General features: G+C 36.4%; 1 protein-coding gene and 1 pseudogene across 1 annotated transcript; both read right to left on the reverse strand.

The window, feature by feature from the left end:
- Nucleotides 1-6,021: 6,021 nt before the first annotated feature.
- LOC118837936 (40S ribosomal protein S20-like) lies at nucleotides 6,022-6,378 on the reverse strand. Its single transcript, XM_036745092.1, has one exon. It carries the CDS (start codon nucleotides 6,376-6,378, stop codon nucleotides 6,022-6,024), a length of 357 nt encoding a protein of 118 aa, XP_036600987.1.
- Nucleotides 6,379-12,092: 5,714 nt separating this feature from the next.
- LOC118833887 lies at nucleotides 12,093-12,452 on the reverse strand (annotated as a pseudogene).
- Nucleotides 12,453-20,230: the final 7,778 nt, after the last annotated feature.

The raw sequence follows: 20,230 nt of genomic DNA on the forward strand, positions 1-20,230 counted from the left end.
GAAACAATCTTTACAGCCAAGTGTCTCTGACAATGGCCTCATTTTTCAAATATATAGAGAACTGAGTCAAATTTGTAGGAATACAGCCATTCCCTAATTGATAAATGGTTAAAATATATGAAGAGGCAGTTTTCAGATGAAGAAATCAAAGCTATTGATAGGCATAGGAAGAAATGTTCTAAATCACTTCTTATTAGAGAAATACAAATTAAAACAACTCTGAGCAGGGGGAGGAGACAAGATAGCAGCTGGATAGCAGGGACTTGCTTAACCTCTCTCCCAAATTCCTCCAAACACCTGTAAACAGGGCTCTGAACAAATTCTATAGCTGCAGAATCCAGGAAATAGCAGAGGGAAACAGATCTCCAGCCCAGGAGAGCCTGGCTGTTCACTGGGAAGTGTCTATTGCACAGTGCTGAGAGCAGAGGGCAGCACAGCATGGGCCATGCTGGGACAGACCAGACCTGGAATCAGCCAGGACAGTGCGCTGTGGCAGTTACCAGACTTCTCAACCCACAAATGCCAAAGAGCAGGTAAGGGGGAAACTGCGGGATCAAGTTCAGAGCAGTCAGGCCACCAGCCCTGGGGATGGCAGAGGTGGTGAAGGGGTGGTGGCGGCAGCAGCAGGAAGCTCCTAAAGCTGCCTCCAGAGCCACAGTGTCAGCTGCTTCCCTAGTCCCTGGCTCACACAATGGGAGGAATCTGGCAGCAGATCAGAGCAGGAGTGCAAGGAGAGCTTTGTGGGCACAAAGGCAGATTCTCTTCCTGTACCCTGCTTAGATCTGTATTGTGGTCCTGGTTGGCGGTTCTTAGGGAAGGAGGAACACTGCTGGGACAAGCCTGGGGTGATGGTGGAGTAGAAGTAGCTCTGAAAACAGCAGTGCTTCGACCCTAAAGCTTGGGACAAAGTACTCTCTACTCTACAAGCAGTCATATGCTGACAAAAAAAGCTCAAGGGTCAACTAGCTGGCTGGGAACATGAACAGGCAGCAAAAACGAACTCAGACTCAAATGCAGACTCAAACTCAAACTCTAGACTCATTTTTTGGTGACAAAGAAGACCAAAACATACAGCCAGAAGAAGTCAACAAAGTCAAAGAAGCTACATCAAAAGCCTTCAAGAAAAATATGAATTGGGCTCAGGCCATGGAAGAGCTCAAAAAGGATTTGGAAAAGTAAGTAAGAGAAATAGAGGAAAAATTGGGATGAGAAGTAAGAGTGATGAAGAAAACCATGAAAAATAAGCTAATAACTTGCTAACGGAGACCCAAAAAATACTGAAGAAAATAACACCTTAAGGAATAGACTAACTCAAATGTCAAAAGGGTTCCAAAAAGCCAATGAGGAGAAGAATGCCTGGAAAGACAGAATTAGCCAAATGGAAAAGGAAGTCCAAAAGACCACTGAAGAAAATGCCACTTTAAAAATTAGATTGGAGTGTGTGGAAGCTAGTGACTTGATGAAAAATCAAGATATTATAAAACAGAACCAAAGCAATGCAAAAATGGAAGACAATGTGAAATATCCCATTGAAAAAACTACTGACCTGGAGAATAGATCCAGGAGAGAGAATTTAAAAATTATTGGACTATCTGAAAGCTATGATCAAAAAAAGAGCCTAGATATCATCTTTCAAGAAATTGTCAAGGAAAACTGCACTGATATTACAGAACCAGAGGGTAAAATAGAAATTGAAAGAATTCACCAATTGCCTCTTGAAAAAGATCCCAAAAGGAAAACTCCTAGGAATATTGTCACCAAATTCCAGAATTTTCAGATCAAGGAGGAAATATTTCACGTGGCCAGAAAGAAACAATTATAGTATTGTGGAAACACAATCAGCATAACACAAGATCTAGCAGCTTCTGCATTAAGGGAGTGAAGGGCTTGGAATATGATATTCTGGAGGTCAAAAGAGTTAGGATTAAAACCAAGAATCACCTACCCAGCAAAACTAAGTATAATACTTCAAGGTAAAATATGGATTTTCAATAAAATAGAGGACTTTCAAGCTTTCTCAATGAAAAGACCAGACCTGAATACAAAATTTGACTTTCAAATACAAGAATCAAAAGAAGCATGAAAAGGTAAACAAGAAAGATAATTCATAGGGCACTTAACTAAAGTTGAACTGTTATGTTTACATGGAAAGATGATGTATGTAATTCATGGGACCTTTCTCAGTATTAGGGGAGTTGAAGGGAGTATAGACAGGATGAGTTGAATATGAAGTGATGATATCTAAAAAAATGAAATAAATTTAAGGAGTAAGAGAAGAATATAATAAGAGATGGAGAAAGGGAGAGATAGAATGGGGTAAATTATCTCACATAAAAGTGGCAAGAAAAAGCAGTTCTGTTGGAAGGGAAGAAGGGGCAGGTGAGGGGGAATGAGTGAATCATACTCCATTGGATCCAACTTGGGGAGGGAAAAACATACACACTGAATTGGGTATCTTACTCCACAGGAAAGTAAAAGGAAGGGAAAAAAAAGAAGGGGGATGATAGAAGGGAGGGCAGATAGGGGAGGGGGTAATCAAAAACAAACACTTTGAAAAGGGACAGGGTCAAGGGAGAAACTTGAATAAAGGGGGACAGGATAGGATGGAAGGAAATATATTTAGCCTTTTACAACATGAGCATTGTGGAAGTGTTTTACATAATGATACATGTGTGATCTATGTTGAATTGCTTGCCTTCCTAGGGAGGGTGGGCAGGAAAGGAAGAGGGGAGAGAATTTGGAACTCAAAGTTTTAAAAGAAGATGCTTAGAAAAATAAAAAAAAAAGTTGTATTTTGCATGCAGCTAGGAAACAAGATATATAGGGAATGGGGCATAGACATCTATCCTGCCCTACAAGAAAGTAAGGGGAAAGGATATGGGGTGGGGGAGCGAGGTAAAAGGAGGGAGGGCTGACTGGGGAATGAGGCAATCAGAATATATGCCATCTTGGAATGGGGGAAGGGTAGAAATGCAGAGAAAATTTGTAACTCAAAATGTTGTGGAAATAAACATTGAAAACTAAAATAATAAAAATTAAAATTTAACAATAACTGGTATAAATATTTTTGTATGTGTAAGTCTTTTTCCCTTTTTTAACATATTGTTGGGAAACAGACCTAGAAGTAATGTTGCTGGATCAAATGGTATGCACAGTTTGATTGCCCATTGAGCAGAGTTCCAAATTGTTTTCCAGAATGTTTGGAGCAGTTCACACCTCTACCAGCAATGCATTAATATTCCAATTTCCCACATCTGCTCCAACATTTATCATTTTCCTTTTCTGTCATATTAGCCAATCTGATAGGTATGAGGGGGTACCTCAAAGTTCTTTTAATTTTCATTTCTGTAATCAATAGTGATTTAGAGCATTATTTCATGTGGCTATAAATAGCTTTAGTTTCTCCATCTGAAAACTGCCTTTCCATATCTTTTGACTATTTATCAATTGGAAAATGACTTGTAGTCTTATAAATATTAGTCATTTCTCTATATCTTTAGTAAATGAGGCCTTTATCAGAAACACTTGCTATAAAAATTATTTTCCATCTCTTACTTTCCTTCTAATCTTGGTTGCATTGATTTTGTTTGTGCCAAACATTTTAATTTAATGTTATTAAAAGTATCTATTTTACATTTAATAATGTTCTCTATCTCTTATTTGGTCATAAATTCTTCCCTTCTGCGTAGATCTGACAGATAAACTATTCCTTGCTCTCCTAATGTGGTTATGGCATCACCCTTTAGGTCTAAATTATGTACCCATTTTCACTTCATCTTGGTATATGATATGATATGTTGGTCTATGCCCAGTTTCTGCCATAGTATTTTCCAGTTTCCCCACCAGTTTTTGTCAAATAGTGAGTTCTTATCCCAGAAGCTGGAGTCTTTGGGTTTACTAAATAGCAGATTGCTATAATCATTTACTACTTTGTTTTGTGTACCTAATCTATTCCACTGGTCCACCACTCTATTTCTTAGAACATACCAAATAGTTTTGATGACTGCTGCTTTATGATATAGTTTGAGATCTGGTATTGCTAGGCCACCTTCCTTTGTATTTTTTTTCTATAATTCCCTTGATATTCTGTACCTTTTGTTCTTCCAGATGAATTATCATTATTTTTTCTAGCTGTACAAAACATTTTCAGGCAGTTTGATTTGTATAACACTGAATAAGCAAATTAATTAAGGTAGAACTCTCATTTTTATAATATTAACCCAGCCTACCCAAGAGCAATTGATATTTTTCCAATTGTTTAGATCTGACTTTATTTGTGTGAATTTTGTAATTGTGTTCATAGAGTTCCTGGCTTTGTCTTGGGAAGTTGACTTCCAAATATTTTACATTGTCCACAGTTATTATAAATGGACTTTCTCTTTCTCTTCTTGGTACTGGGTTTTATTGGCAACATATAGAAATGCTAATGATTTATGTGTATTTATTTTGTATCTTGTGACTTTGCTAAAGTTTTTAATTACTTCAATTAGCTCTTTAGTCTCTTTAGTTGATTCTCTAGGATTCCCTGAGTATACCAATCATATCATCTGTAAAGAGTGGTAGTTTTATTTCCTGTTTGCCTAATCTAATTCCTTCAATTTCTGTTTCTTCTCTTATTGCTAAACTAATATTTCTAGTACAATATTGAATAATAATTGTGGTAATGGGCAACCCTGTTTCACACCTGATCTCATTGGGAATGCTTTTAGCATTTCCCATTACATATAATACTTGCCAATGCTTTTAGATAGATACTACTTATCATTTTAAGGAAAACTCCATTTATAATGTGTTATATGTATATTTAGTGAAAAATAAAGGGTTGGCATAGTTAACTGCTGAGATTGTTTCTCAATTTTAAATACTGTGATTCTGCTTAGTAATGAATTCTAGGGCTGAGGATGTGACGATCTTTGTTGCTCTGTTACCATGTAACTATAAAATTCCTTGAAAGAAAAGAAGATAAGGTGGATAAATAATTTATTTACTCAAAAGGGTGCTTATAACTTAAATTCAAACATAAAGTGTCTTTCCTCTTTATAACAAAATCTAAAATTCTCTCTGGTCATAACCATCCATTTTCACATACGTTTATTTGTATTGCTCCCCCGCAAAACCTATTTGTTTTTCAGCGTGACCTCCATGTCCACTCCTCTTCCAGTCAATTGCCCTGTGCCCTTCTTTGGCAACGAGGGCCTCATCTTTGTTTCTTCAATTTTTCTTCCTACAATTATTTATTTCAAATAGGAATTATTTTTTATCCTTGCCCTCCTCATTTCTTCTACCCTTCAAAAGCTTCAACCCTGGACCATTTAACTCTCAATTTTCTCCTCCTCTACTTCCAAATTGTTGAGTATTTCTGGAAGGCATTACGTATCCATGGTACCTGAGGACACTAGTTGTTAGGGAATCTCAACTGGGCTCACATTGATGTATACTAATTTTTTTCTTGGTTGACTCCAAAATTTTTCCTTTTTCATAATTCCCCAGTACTATTGTTATCACCATCTCACAAAGCAGATGATACTGCCTATTTTTTTTTACTGAAAAAGGAAAAAAAGTCCTGATTTTTCTCATCTCTAGTATATCCAACTTCACCTGTCCTATTCTCCTTGATTGTTCTTCTTACCAGCAATCACCTCTTTTAAGAGTTTAGCTATTCAAGCCCCTCTTTCTTTCATCCTATCATATGATCATTTTTACACAATATTTCCCCGCTACCTAACTAGCTATCTGGTTGACCCAGTCTTTAAAAAAATAAAGACCTTACTTTGCATTGTCATTCCCTCAAGCTTTTTTTCTTGATCTTTCCTCCAATCATTAGAATATTCCTAGAAAGAATACTTATTACCTATGTTTTATTACCATGCATTCACTTTCAAGCCCTAGCAATCTGACTTCAAGCCCAAACTTTCTGCTCAATTGCCTTTCAAAGGTTACTAAAGATATCTTTACAGATAACCATGATGGCCCTTTTTTTTTTTTAATCGTTGCAATCAATTTATTAAAAGAGATGATTGGTTAGGAATCTGCAATGGTGACTTCAACTTCTACACCTGGTTCAATGCTGATAGAAGTGATCTGTTTAACAATTTCAGAAGGACTGTGCAAGTCAATAAGGCGTCTATCAATTCTCATCTGGAACCGATCCCAAGTCTTTGAACCTTCGCCGCAAGTTTTTCTAGTTGTGATCCGAAGTGTCTTAGTGGGCATTCGAACATGTCCCTTCACTTTCAAGGTCTTTTCTTTGGCTCCTCTAATTAGGTCAGCACACACTTTCTCGAGTGATTTCACCTTGAGGCTGGTGAGGGTGATCCGGATCCGGTGAATGGCCACTTGGGGCTCCACAAGGGTCTTGCTAGTGTATTTGAATGCCATGACAATGGAGCGGCTTCCTGACCGACTTATTCCTCTGTGAGAGCGAATAGCAGTGAGTCAGGAGGAGGAGAGGCAGCGACTGCCGACTCCACGCGGCTACAGTGGCGATACCTTCAAAGCGATGGCTCTTTTCTTGATCCTCATCCTACTTGATATCTATGAAGCTTTTGACATTGCTGACGATCATCTCCTTCTGGATAGACTCAATTGTCTAGGTTTCCCTGTTATAACTCATTTCTCTGTTTGCTTCTACCAGTCTCACACACTGGTGTTAAATTCAAACAGAAACGGTTCTTTGTCAGACCATATATTGGCTCAAAAAAATCACAAATTAACAGTATTTATGTTGCATTTTTTAGTTTGTTAAATGTTTCCCAATTACATTTTAACCTTGTTCAGCCTACTTTCGAGTTTCGCAGGCCAAAGTTTGTCACTTCTTCTCTAAATGATCTCATTTGCTCTTATACGCTTAGCTAATTTTACACACATAATTCCCAAGTCTATCCATCTGTATTAAATCTTTGGCCTGAAGTCTAGTTATACATTTCTAACTACCTTATGAACATCTATACTTTTCTCTCCTATTGTCTTGTTCAAAGCAAAACTCATAAAGCTCCCTAACCATTTATCATCTCTAGCCTTTTCCAATCTGTTTAACTTGTTTTCATGTTGCACTCTTTTAAACACCCAGTACACCATGCAAACTAGAACATCTAGTCCTCTGCAAACTGGACATTTCTGTTCCCTGAATTCCCCTTCTTTGTTTTTTGCACAAAACATCCTCCCCAATTGTAATAAATTTTGTCCTCATATGACCTTTTTGCCATCTGTGCCTTCCTTTAAGGCTCACCTGAATTAACAACTTCTTAACATTTGTACTTATCCCAATGGTTTATTATATCATTGCTTTAAACTTGGAAAAGATATTATGTGTCACTGCATTTTTCTCATTTTGTTGATAAGGAAACTACAGCCAAGAAAGGTAAAGGTATTTTTACATGACATGAGAACTCTGGACCTCTTATTACAAATCTATCATTCACTCTCTGTAATTTCCACACACACACAAATAACGAGAAATTCTTGAATTCAGAATGTGTTTTTTTTTTTACTTCAGTTTACTTAGTTACGAACTTCATCCATCTCATGTATACAATACATGGTTAACAAGTTATTATTGCATCAACTTGAATTACAATTCTGAAGTTCTAAGACTATGTGATTGTGTGAGTTCAGGTAAATCATACCATCTCTTGGAATGCAAAATTATTCATCTTAAAATGAGATGAGAATCTGATGTGTCTTTCAACATTCTATTATCTATGACCCCGACACCCTGCCACTTAGTGATAGTTGTGGGTTCTGTTTCTAATGCAGACAGTGACCCTGAAGTGTATATGTGTGGTCACATTCCCTAAGTGAAGGTCCTTGAAAGAGGTCTTGTCAGGGCTTCTTTACAATAATTTGGACAATTTGGGGTATAGTATGATGGTCTACCCAGGAGTAGAGTTGGTTTGCAAAGTCCTAAATTAAAGAATAAATAAATTTACTGTTTGTCAACAAGGGGAAGAGGGTAGAGTTTCAATTCTTCCCAAGTAACTAACTATTGGATCTATGAATCAAGCAAAATGGGGAATGGGAACCCACCAAAATCCTCTTCAAAGCAACCAGAGTAATCTATCTCTCTATTTCCTTGTCTCTGTGGTTCTGTCCATCTCTGTCTCTCTGTTGTTCTGTCTGTCTCTGATTCTTCTCTCTCTCTCTGTCTCTGTCTCTGTCTCTGTCTCTCTCTCTCTGTCTCTCTCTCTCACACACACACACACACATACACACACACACGCATGCACACACACATGCACATGCACACACACATGCACGTGCACATTCATGTATACACACAAATCAAAAGGAGGGTAAGGGAGCAAAGAACCCTTAGTATAGGAAATATTGTTAGTACTCTCATTAAATAAACAAGAATACAATGGTTAGGAGTATCAAAGGACTCAATATTCAGTTGTTTCAGTTATGTCTGACTCTTCAGGTTTTCTTGGCAAAGATACTAGTGGTTTGCCATTTCCTTCTCCAACTCATATTATAGAAGAGAAAACTGAGGCAAACAGGGTTAAGTGACTTGCTCAGGGTCACAGAGCTAGTAAGAGTCTGACGTTTCATTTGAACTCAGGAAGATGAGTCTTCTTGACTCCAGTCCCAGCACTCTATATACACTGTGCCACTTAGCTGCCCTACACTATGGGGGTCAGTTACTATCAACTCTAGGGGAAAGTAAAAGCCAAGTTGACTGAGCCAGGCTCTATTAAAGAAATAGAAAGAGTATGTCTCATTTTTCTTAGACAGCAAAGATTACTGATGGTTTTTCACAGATTTTTGATGAGCATCAGACTAAGTTAAACTTAAGGGGAATAACAACAGCTTAGCTCTATTTTATGGATTTCCTGAGTATAAATTTTATTGATATGACTTTTGTGGGTTTAGATTTCTTCTCCAGAGGAAGCTAAGATAGTGAACTTGTTCAAAGGAGGTATAGCCCATGAATCAGAGAATAAAATTTCAGAATAGTCTGGAAGGGAAAAATATAATGAAAGGAACAAGGCAAACAAAAATGTAATAACGGGATGCAATTCTTAGCTTGGTGGGACAGGCCTGTAATTTCTGTTGCTAATGAAGCTAAGGCTTGGATAACTTGGCTCACTTGGATTTGGGAGTTGTGAACTTTAGTAGGGTTAATGTCAATCAAGTTCATCTAAATGGTGTAGTGTTGGTGTTCGGCCTAAATTTAAGGAAAACTGAGTTCAAATCCAGCTTCAGACATATATTAATTATGTGGTTGTGTGACTCTAGGTAAGTCGTATAACCTCTTGATGTCTCACTTTTCTCATACGTAAAAAGGAAGACACTAATAGTACCTTCTTTATGGGGTTATTTTTAGGATCAAATGATAGTCAAGCGTTTAGCAAAGGGCCTAGATCATAGGAGACATACTTATCTCTTTCCTCTCCCGAAGTCTGGCACTAATATGGTAACCCCCAGGAGAAGAAAGCCATCAGGCTACTTAAGAAACAATGAACCAGCCCAAGTTGGAAAAATGGGGCAGGTTTTAATTTCCTTCCTTATTCATAGGGAGGTTGGAACATTAGAGTGACTGGGAACTGCATTTCTGTACCCAAACCAATTGGGAAAGCCAGTCATAAAATTACAATAATAACAATAATAATAGCAAGTAGAAGAAAAAAGAGGAGCAGGAAAAGAAGGAGAAGAAGGAGAAGAAAAAGGTGGAGGAGGAGGAGGAGGAGAAGAAGAAGGAGAAGGAGAAGAAGAAGATGATGATGATGATGATGATGATGATGATGATGATGTTGATGATTAATAAATATAAGAAACTAGAGGAGAGGAAGACCTAAGTGAGAAGGGAAAGAGAAGAGAAGGGACAAAAGAAAAGAAGTAGATAATTAAATACATACAGGAAAAAATAAGTAATTTATGAAAAGCCAAATTACAGAAAGTATAGGAAAACTAGAGCAGGGGAAGAAAAAGCTTGTGGGAATAGAGCTGTATCACAGCGTTTAAACTAAATTAACCATAGGGATAAAGTTAAGGCTTTAACTTAACAAACTAAAGATCCTTAAAACACACACACACACACACACACACACACACACACATACTAAAAGTAAACACTACAATAAAATAAAAATGAATGTCATGATGGATAAGAAAACAAAATCCCACTATTTGTTAAATTAAAGACATACATGTTAAAAAAGAAAGTTTTACACAAATCAAAATGACAAGCTGATACAAAATTTGCTACAGAATAAATGAATACAAAAAATGCAAGATATACAATTATACTATTACATAAAGCATTTTAAATGTCAATATCAAGAGAAAAAAATAATCATACTGTAGTTAAATTGTAGATAATTAAACAGTATAAGAACTAAGCATGTATTCACCAAATGGAATAGAATCTAAATTTATATTTAAAAAATAACTGAATTACAAAAGAAAATGTGGATAGAAAAACAGGAATAGTAGGAGACTGAATTATTCTCTCCAAGCAGCACTGATTGAAGAGAGGGTTTGCATTTTTTTATTTTGTTATTGTAATTTTGAAAACACAGAACCAAAAAACATTTTTGAAGAATTTGGATTTTAATAATCTATGACATCTCGTGAATGGTGTCATTGAAGAATACACATGGAATTTTACCTTGTCAATGTTCTTCATTCTCCTTTGTCTTATTCAGGTGTAATCAATAAACATCTACTAAATATGTCTTTTTTTTCCTTTTTCTGAATTAGAGAGTTAAAGAAGTCTGGGTAGTCAGGCTGGTATCTTGCTGATAACATGATCTTGAAGTTAATTAGCTTTGTTTTTGCTCAATTTTTTAAATATTGCAGACAACTATTAACATTTTACAAAAAGAACAGAAACTATCAATCTATGAATGAATATGTGTATATATGTATATATAGTCCAACAAAACAAACTTTTACATTAGCTTTGTCTGAAAACGTGTATCTTTTTCTTCATTTTAGATTCATTACTTCTCTGTCAGGAGGCGAGTGGCATATTTCATTTCTATTCTTTTGAATTCAAGATTTTCCATAGTTATCAGTTTTTCAAAATTGTTTTTTTCTCCAAAATATTATTATATGAGTTATTCTAGTTCTGCTCACTTAACTCTCCATTTTATAACTTCCAAGTTTCTTCTAATATTGTCAGTTTCATAATTTCTTATAGCACAACAATATGTCATTACATTCATACATCACAGGATTATTTATTGTTTGTTTGATCATTTTTACATTCCCCAAGAAAAAAAGATAGAAACTAAGTTTGCAATCTTGGCTACCACAGAAAAGAACTATTATGAATAGTTTTGTGCATATATATCCTTTTCCTGTTTCATTTATTTCTTTGGGATATAGTCATAGTAGTGGGCCAGTGGATATGCGCAATATGGTAACTTTCTGGCCATAGTTCTAAATTGCTTTCCAGAAATGTTAAACCAAAACTGCACAAGTGTACCTGTTTTCCCACAAACCCTCCAATATTTTTCCTTTTTCATTTTTCTTCTCTTTACCAATATGATGAGTGGGAAGTGGAACTTTAAAAGTCACTGGTTATTAATGATTTAGAGCATTTCTATATGATTGTAGATAACTTGGTTTTCTTCTTTTTTATAAACTGCGTGTTTATATCTATTGATCATTTCATACTTGGAGAATGACTCATATTTTCATAAATCTAAATAAGATCCTTATATATCTTGGAATTTAGATGTCTTAAGAAGCAAACAAACAAAAAACAGCTTCCTTTGCTCCAAAGAAACAAGTAGTTCATTCCTTTTCAAAAGAGAATGGGGCTTCTGAATCAAATACTTCTATCTGCAGTCCAAAGGGATTTCTGAAACTTCGCACCTACCCACACAACTTTAGAAGCAGAGTCTGATGTTGGTAATCTTATGACTGCAGCTTGTCTCCCAGTTCCATTGCAGCCAAATTCTGTTTCCTCCATCCTTCCATCTCTCATGTGTCTTCTTTTTAACTACTCTTCCTGTAAGGAACAGAACCAATAAAGAGAAAGAGGAGAGAGCAAAGAGATTTTTTTAAATGCTCTTCATAATACTTCTATTTTTTTTGTTTTGTTTTTTAATAGTTGCAATCAATTTATTAAAAGAGATGGTTGGTTAAGCATCTGCAATGGTGACTTCAACTTCTACACCTGGTTCAAGGCTGATAGAAGTGATCTGTTTAACAATTTCAGAAGGACTGTGCAAATCAATAAGGCGTTTCTCAATTCTCATCTGGAACCTATCCCAAGTCTTTGAACCTTCACCTCAAGGAGTTTTTCTAGTTGTGATCCGAAGTGTCTTAGTGGGCATTCGAACAGGTCCCTTCACTTTCAAGGTCTTTTCTTTGGCTCCTCTAATTAGGTCAGCACACACTTTCTTGAGTGATTTCACCTTGTGGCTGGTGAGGGTGATGCGGATCCGGTGAATGGCCACTTGGGGCTCCACAAGGGTCTTGCCGGTGTCTTTGAATGCCATGAAAGTGGAGCAGCTTCCTGACCGACGTATTCCTCGGTGAGAGTGAACAGCGATGAGTCAGGAGGAGAAGAGGCAAGGACTGCCGACTCCACGCAGCTACAGTGGTGATACCTTCACCAAAGAGCATAACACTTCTATGTTACTAAGCCAAGAATAGCCATTATGGTCTAGTCACACTGTCTTTGACATTCCCCAGTCAGATCTCTTCTACAATCTAACACACACACACACACACACACACACACACACACACACACATGCTTTTGTATTGTCCAACATACCTAAGCAGTCAGGCACATAGCATAGATTCTCCAGTGGGGTAGTGCAGTGGAAAGAGTGCAGGATATGGGGTCCAAGGACATGGATTTAATATCTTTATTTAAATTTCATATATAAATTTGTATATGTACAAATATACATATTTAAAATATAATAATTTAATTTAAATATTCATCATACTGCTTAGTATGACCTAGGGCAAGGCCTTTAACCTTTAACCTTTCTCACTTTCTCAACTTTCCTTCTCTATGAAATGTAAGAGTTAGAATCCAATTTACTTTTATTTTGTTTTGTTTTTTTGATTGCCTAGCCTCAAGAAAGTAATGGAGAAAATGTTAATAAAGCAGATTAAATTTTGAAAGTGTGTCATACATACATCCCTCCCCTCTTCCCACCACCACCTCCCAGAATGGGTTGATATACATTTAGCAGCAGATTCCTGATTATTACTCACCCCCCTCCAAGTCGCTTCTAGCCAAAACAATACATATTATGAAATTAGGGAAGGAAAAATAATATGAGTGCGATAAGTTTAACAGGGCAGTCCTCCTTGATTTAAACTTCACTGATTTCTTTAAAACTGGGTACACATATCTTGTCTCCTATTTCTGGCATAGATATGGGGATTCAAATCACCATTTAGCTGATGTTGGCTACAGCTAGGCATCACATTGGATAGAATTCTGAACCTTTAGGTAGGAATACTTTAATTTAAATCTTGCCTCAAATACTAGATATGTGACACTGGGCAATTCAACTTCTCTCGTCCTAAGGTTTTCTCATCTGTAAAATGAGGATAATAGCACCTACTTCGGAGGATTGTTGGGAGGCTCGAATGAAATAACATATGTAAATCACATTAGAAACCTTAAAGGACTGTAGAAATGCTAATTATCAGTATTACTATTGTTATTATTATTATTTTCATGGATCTACTTAATATCAAGCTGATTCCTTGAAGGAAGCAATCTTTGTATGTGAACATATAGATCTTCTAAAAATGATTTAGAAAGACATTTCCAAACGATGGAAAGAGTAACACTAGGAAAGATGAGAGACACAGTAACCAACCCTAGGACACATGCACACAGTAGTGTATATATACATGACTTCACAACAAAATAAATCTATTTTTATACATGTTTCCATTCTTAGCATCTTTTTGAAGAAAACAATGATGCATACTTTTTTCTAATACCAATGAAATATTTTGCATGCCATTGTACTTAGTTAAATCCACAACCTTAAACCTTTCAGGTTTGTTTCTCATAGCAGTGCCAGTTCTAAGAGATTCCTTTAGAGGGGATCAGATTCTCAGTTTCTGCTCCAGCAACTGCGTCCATGGCTATCTTCCCCTGGAACAAATGTAGTTCAGGATCTGTCTCCATGATCATGTGCCTCTTGCAAAATTTGGCTCCCTAGCTACTAAATCCAATGCTCAAGGAAATTTCCTTCCTTCTTGTTCCATTTTACTCATGCCACAGCTGAAATTGAATAAGGAACAATTAGGTCCAAAAGTAACATTTAGGTAAATTCCACAACCAAAGTAACCATTATAGCACCTAACATAATGATGTCATTTCCCTTGAGATGTTTCTCCCAAAGGCAAACATACACAGTTAATGACCTCTAAGTATACTATAGACTCATTAACCAAAAATCAGATTCTTCCAATAGTATCCTACTTTCATATTTAATGGACCCCAAATGCAGAGAGAGAAAATAAAAATAGAGATTGCAGCTTTTACGAGCTATAGTAGGATCACTGGTTTGTGTCAATTATAGTCAGTTACTCAACTCTATAATATTATTCCAGTTAATACACCAATACTTGCACTCTGCTCCTCAGGGAAGGTCCTACCCTTCATTTTACTTTGTCCAATCCAATACAGTATTATGAAAAGTAATGTCACCTTACTAGACATTAATAGCACAACTTTTGAATACCGTTGTGAGAAATTATTCAATTGCACCCCTACTTTATTCCAATCAGTATTAATCAATTTGACATTCTACATAATTCATATAGAGATAATTAGATAACATAGGTTCTTGAGGCCTGTATAATGGGCCTCAAAGTATAATGTAATGTTCACTACTTGTTTACAGTTATGAAGCTCACTTGTGCAACCACCAGAATGCTGGCAAAGATAGTCCCATCTTATTTTACTCAAATTTCATGCCTGAACCCAGCATGGGTTTGATGTTTGATGTTTGGAAAGTCCCCCAGCTTATTTTTGTACCTCTGGAACATTCTCTCTTATCCAACATGAGCCAGTGGTCATCCTACGACCACTTGGTCAGTGGAGATGCCCCATGCTTCACCCAACCTGTTACCCCCCTGCTGACATGTCATTTTTGGTGCTTAAGAGCAAGGTCTATCAACCAATGAGATTCCACATTTTCACAAACATCTTTTTTTTGCATATTTGGGTATTAAACCCTATTTACAAAAGAAAAAAAGTTCCTGGAAGAAGGGGACATCTCAGATCATGAGGAAGATCTGAGGTCCACTTTATTAGAAGGAACCATGGACCATGCCATTGGCTCAGAGCTCCACATCAGTAGTTTTTCTTGTAGATTGGACAATTATAATTCCCTACATTATCAAAAAGAAAGCTAAGAAGTTATGAACATGTGGCACATAAATGTAAAATAAAAATTAACACTATATATAAAACATAAGGGGAAAAATCCTATCAATTCAATAGTTCGTCCTGTTATACAAGTCATTTCCATGGATAAACTGTTCTAGGAATATCTCCTAATTTCGACATTTCATTTTGTTTGCATTAAAAAACAATCATAGGCTATGACTATCAATCTCAATGTTTCTCACAGATGAAAAAGCATGGCACCATTATCCATCAATTATCATCCACAAGAAAGATCAAACATGTAATGTACAAATAATTGTCCCAAACTAAATCACAAAAAGCTGTGCTCAGAAACAGTATATAGTATATCTAATTAGAGTTAAAGGGAACCCAATTTCTGTTTCATTATAATTTTAAAGTGCATCAATTCAGGATTATCTGTGAACTTAAATTTGTTAAATCTAAAGTGACAAGTAAGCCAAGATGGTGGTTTAAGTAGTAAACTGGTGAAATTCTCCCATACTCAGCTCCAAACAACCATAAAATAAAACCCCAAAAGAAATCTTAGAAGAACAGAACCAGCAAAAAGACAGGGTGACACAATGTTTTAGCCCAAGAAACCTGGATGATCAGCAAGAAAGTTCCACCTCACTCAAGTAAAAGCATCATGCAGTCCAGCATAGGAAGCATCCTTGCAAGGCAGCAACAAGCACCACCTCAACAAACCAGTGGGAGATCCTGAGCCCCAGTGTTGAGAAGCAGGCAAACACCAACACCAGGACCCCCCACATGCCTTAGCATAGCTCTAAGGGCAATCAAAGTGGGATTTTTTACTGTTTTTTTTCTTTTGGAGTGCTTCTCAGCACCAAGGCAACCAAGTGCTTTTGATTGCATCTGGCTTTTGTTTATAGGAAGGCCCACGCTTTTGCTATTTAGGTCATGTGTGGTATAAAGCCCTCAAGAGGTGTGAAGCCCTAGAGAGATGTGAAGCTCTCAAGAGGTGTGAAGCCCTCAGATCCTAAAAACAACCTAGAAAACTCTTAAAAAGTAAAATTGGCCAAATCGAAAAGGAAATACAAAAATTCACTGAAGAAAACTTGGTTTTTTTTACTCCAATACCTTTGCCAAGAAAACCCCAAATGAGGTCATGAAGATGTGACTGAAACAATTGAACAACAACTTCAAAAAACTCCAGAGCCAAACACAATAAGTAGTAGACACTTAGTAAGTATGTATTGACTATTTAATTGTATGAATAGCAATTATTATCTATTATGCAAGGAGTTTCAAAGCAAGTTATCTGAATTCCCTTCTAGATCTCCTAGATCTAATACAATTATTTTTTTCAGAAGAAAACAACTCCTTAAAGAACACAATTGGCCAAGTGGACAAGAAAGCACAAAAGCTAATCGAGGAAAACAGTACCTTAAAAGTTAGAATTGAGCAAGTGAAAGCTAATGACTCTATGAGGCATCACAAAACAATCAAACAAATTCAAAAGAATGAAAAAAAGGAAGAAAATGTAAAATACCTCATGGGAAAAACAGTTGACCTGGAAAAGAGATCCAAGAGAGATAATATGAAAATCATTGGACTACCTGAAAGCCATAATCAGAGGGAGGACCTGGACAGCATCTTTCCATGAAATTATCAAGGAAAACTACCCTGATGTCCTGGAACCAGAGGGCAAAATAGGCACTGAAAGAATCCACTGATCACCTCAGGAAAGAGATCCCAAAATAAAACCCCAAGGAATATAATAGCTAAATTTCAGAACTATCAGGTAAAAGGCAATATACTACAAGTGATGAGAAAGAAAAAATTCAAATATTGGGGAGTCACAATCAGGACCACACAGGACAGGACACTGCAAGAATAAAGTATCAGTGGTAATTTAACATGATATTTCAGAGGGCAAAGCAGCAAGAACTACATCTAAGAATCACTTACCCAGCAAAATTAAGAATAATACAACAAGGGAAAAATGGATATTCAATGAAATAGAAGGATTTCAAGCCTTCATAAGGAGAAAACAAGAACTAAACCACAAATTTGACCTCCAATATCAAGACCCAGGAAAAGCATAAATAGGTAAAAAGTGAAAAGAAAAAATTTAACCAATAATAGGATGATGCAAAGATTATGTTGTGAAAAATGTAATTTTATACTAGTTAACCATTCGAAGAGCACTAAATTTTATTTTAAAAGATCCGTGTTATAGATACTAGCCTATCTCCTCCTTATTTACTAGATATATAACCTTAAGAAATTCATTTGAAAGAGAGGCAGCTGTGTGGTACTGTAGATAAAGCACTCAGCCTGGAGTCAGGAAAGCCTAAATTCAACTACAGTCTTGTTACTTTGCTTTACTTGTGTGGAACTAAATACACTCATCTGTAAATGGGGACTAATAATACCTACAGCATTTCATGGAGTTTTTATATAGGTCAAGTGAAATAATGTAAATAAAATTCTTTACAATCTTTAAAGCACTATAGGTTAGCTAAAATTACTATATATATTTAAAATGCTTAAGAACCTGATTTCACTTTCAAATTTTATTTCAAATATTTTTTTCTCACAGGTAAAGCATTAACAGACACTTCTGACAAGATCAGATTAATTCTGACATCAAATAAATTCCTTATTTAATCTGTTTGTTCAAATATTAGTTTACTCTCTGATTTTGTTACAATGTAGTTTCATGTGCCCAAATATAGATTTTCACAGTCCTTCAAGTTTTAAATTTTGGAATGTTTTAAAACAAAAACTTAATCACTTGCAAACTTATTCAGTTCACCTCTTCCTTCAAGTAATAAATACATTAAACATCACCAATGTCTATACCAACAACTTGATTAACCTTTCTATTCCCTAGAGCAATAATTCATTACAACTCTGCTTCCTATAGTTTAGCCTACTCAAACAATTCAGCTTCTAACTCTATGGCTATTTGTTTATAGATTTCCCAGGATACCACAAAAAATACATTTGAAAACCCAAGTAAACTCTCTCTAGTAGGTCACCTCTATCTCCATTTCATTAGCTATAATCAGGGAAATACCATGCCCCTAACCTTTTTTGGCTTTCTGCCTTTTAAACATCACAAAGTGCATTTAGGTCCTCTAATTAAATAATGCATTATCTAAATGCTTCACCATCTACCCATATGCAGACAGGAAATGTGGAGGGTATGTTAGTTACTTATGATTATGGAGTGCTATTAATAAAATTGAAAATAGAAATATAAACTGGGAAAAAGGGTTATTACTTTTTATTTTTTTTTGTATGATCAAAAGTTTGCCCTTTAACTCAAAAGAGAGCCCTGGATTGGAAATTTAAATTGTGCAATGATAGGATATTCAGGAAAGACATAGGGTTTACAGTTACTGAGACAGAAGGGATCTTTAGGGATTATCTATGCCAAACCCATCATTGATGAGGGAGAAAAGGTATATACTAATTGAAATCTTTTATCCATTCAACTAGATGGTGAAAATACAATATTTTTTGGTGAGAGGAACAGAGAACAAAAGATATGCTTTATATATAACGATATGAGCTAACATTTATGTAGCACTCATATAGCATTTATATAGCCAGAAACAGTGTTAAGTGCTTTTAAAATTATTTTTTCTCTGCCAGGTGGACCCAATAGGACTGAGTAAAGGGAGGGACTTGTCAGAGCTCTCCCTGAAACCCATCCAAATGCCTTTAAATAATGATCCAAAAGAATTCTAGGGCAGCAGAACACACAAAATGATAGAGTGAAACAATTTTTCCGGTCCAAGACAACTTAGAAGGTCCACAGGAAAGGTCTGTTGCACCAGTGATATAGGAGCACGGGATAATAAAGGCAGCACAATTGACCCTAGCAAACCAGGAACAGGACCTGGGAGGACTGAATCAGTGGTAGCAGTGGTGGTTCCTATACCTCTCAGTCCACAGATTCCAAAGACAAATTAGAAGGTCAGCAGAAAAGGTCTGTCAAACTAGAAGAGAGTATATCACAGTCCAGTGCAGGCCAAGCCAGCATAGCCCAGGCCCAAGTAAACCAGGAGCAGGTTTTGGGAGCCAGTGAACCACCAACAGCAGCATAAGCTGCTGTTGCTGCTTCCAGAGCCCTAAGCCCACAGATAGTAAGCCCACAGATAGCCAGAATAACTGGCCAGAAGGAGATTACAGGGGTCTCTTTGCTAGCACTGAGGTAGGACTCTATTGCTTTGCTGATACTCAGACCTGAGTCACAGTAGTGGGTGGCAGTCACAGGGTGAGAAGAAGCACTAACCAACCAAAGTTTGCTGCCACAATGGAGCAGAGACCCTCCCCCACAATTCCAAGGCAAAAAAGAGTGCATATGTTTACTCACAGACCAGGGAAAGATGAAACACCTCTCCTTAGATCATACCACCTTGGAAGAACTGAAAACTTACAGGTCCATAGAAGAATCTCTGAAAACAGCTGCCTAAAACGCCTGAAGCTTGAGACAGTGTGCCCTCTATCCTGGAAGGAGAGCTGAACTTTAACAAAGAGTTAAAAGGCAATTAATAGTCTAGGAAAATGAACAAACAAAAGAAAAAAAAATTCCAACCATAGAAAGTTACTGTGGTGACATGACAGATCAAAACACACAAACAGAAAAAATAATGAACTTAAAGGTCCTACATCCAAAGACTCTAAGGAAAAATATGAATTTGCCTCTGATTATGGAAGAGCTCAAAAAGGATTATGAAAATCAATTAAGAGAGATAGAGGGGAAAAATGGAAAGAGAAATGATTGATGAAAAGAATCATTGAAAAAAGTCAACAATTGGGTAAAAATAGACAAAAAATACTGAGGAAAATAACACTTTAAAAAATAGACTAAAGGTAAAAAGCCAACGAGGAGAAGAATCTCTTAAA

Source organism: Trichosurus vulpecula, chromosome 1 (genome assembly GCF_011100635.1).
Source record: "Trichosurus vulpecula isolate mTriVul1 chromosome 1, mTriVul1.pri, whole genome shotgun sequence".
Taxonomy (NCBI): Eukaryota; Metazoa; Chordata; class Mammalia; order Diprotodontia; family Phalangeridae; genus Trichosurus; species Trichosurus vulpecula.

Coding starts and splice junctions, on each gene's coding strand:
- LOC118837936 (XM_036745092.1), bottom strand. CDS start 6,378: ATGGCATTCAAATACACTAGCAAGACCCTTGTGGAGCCCCAAGTGGCC.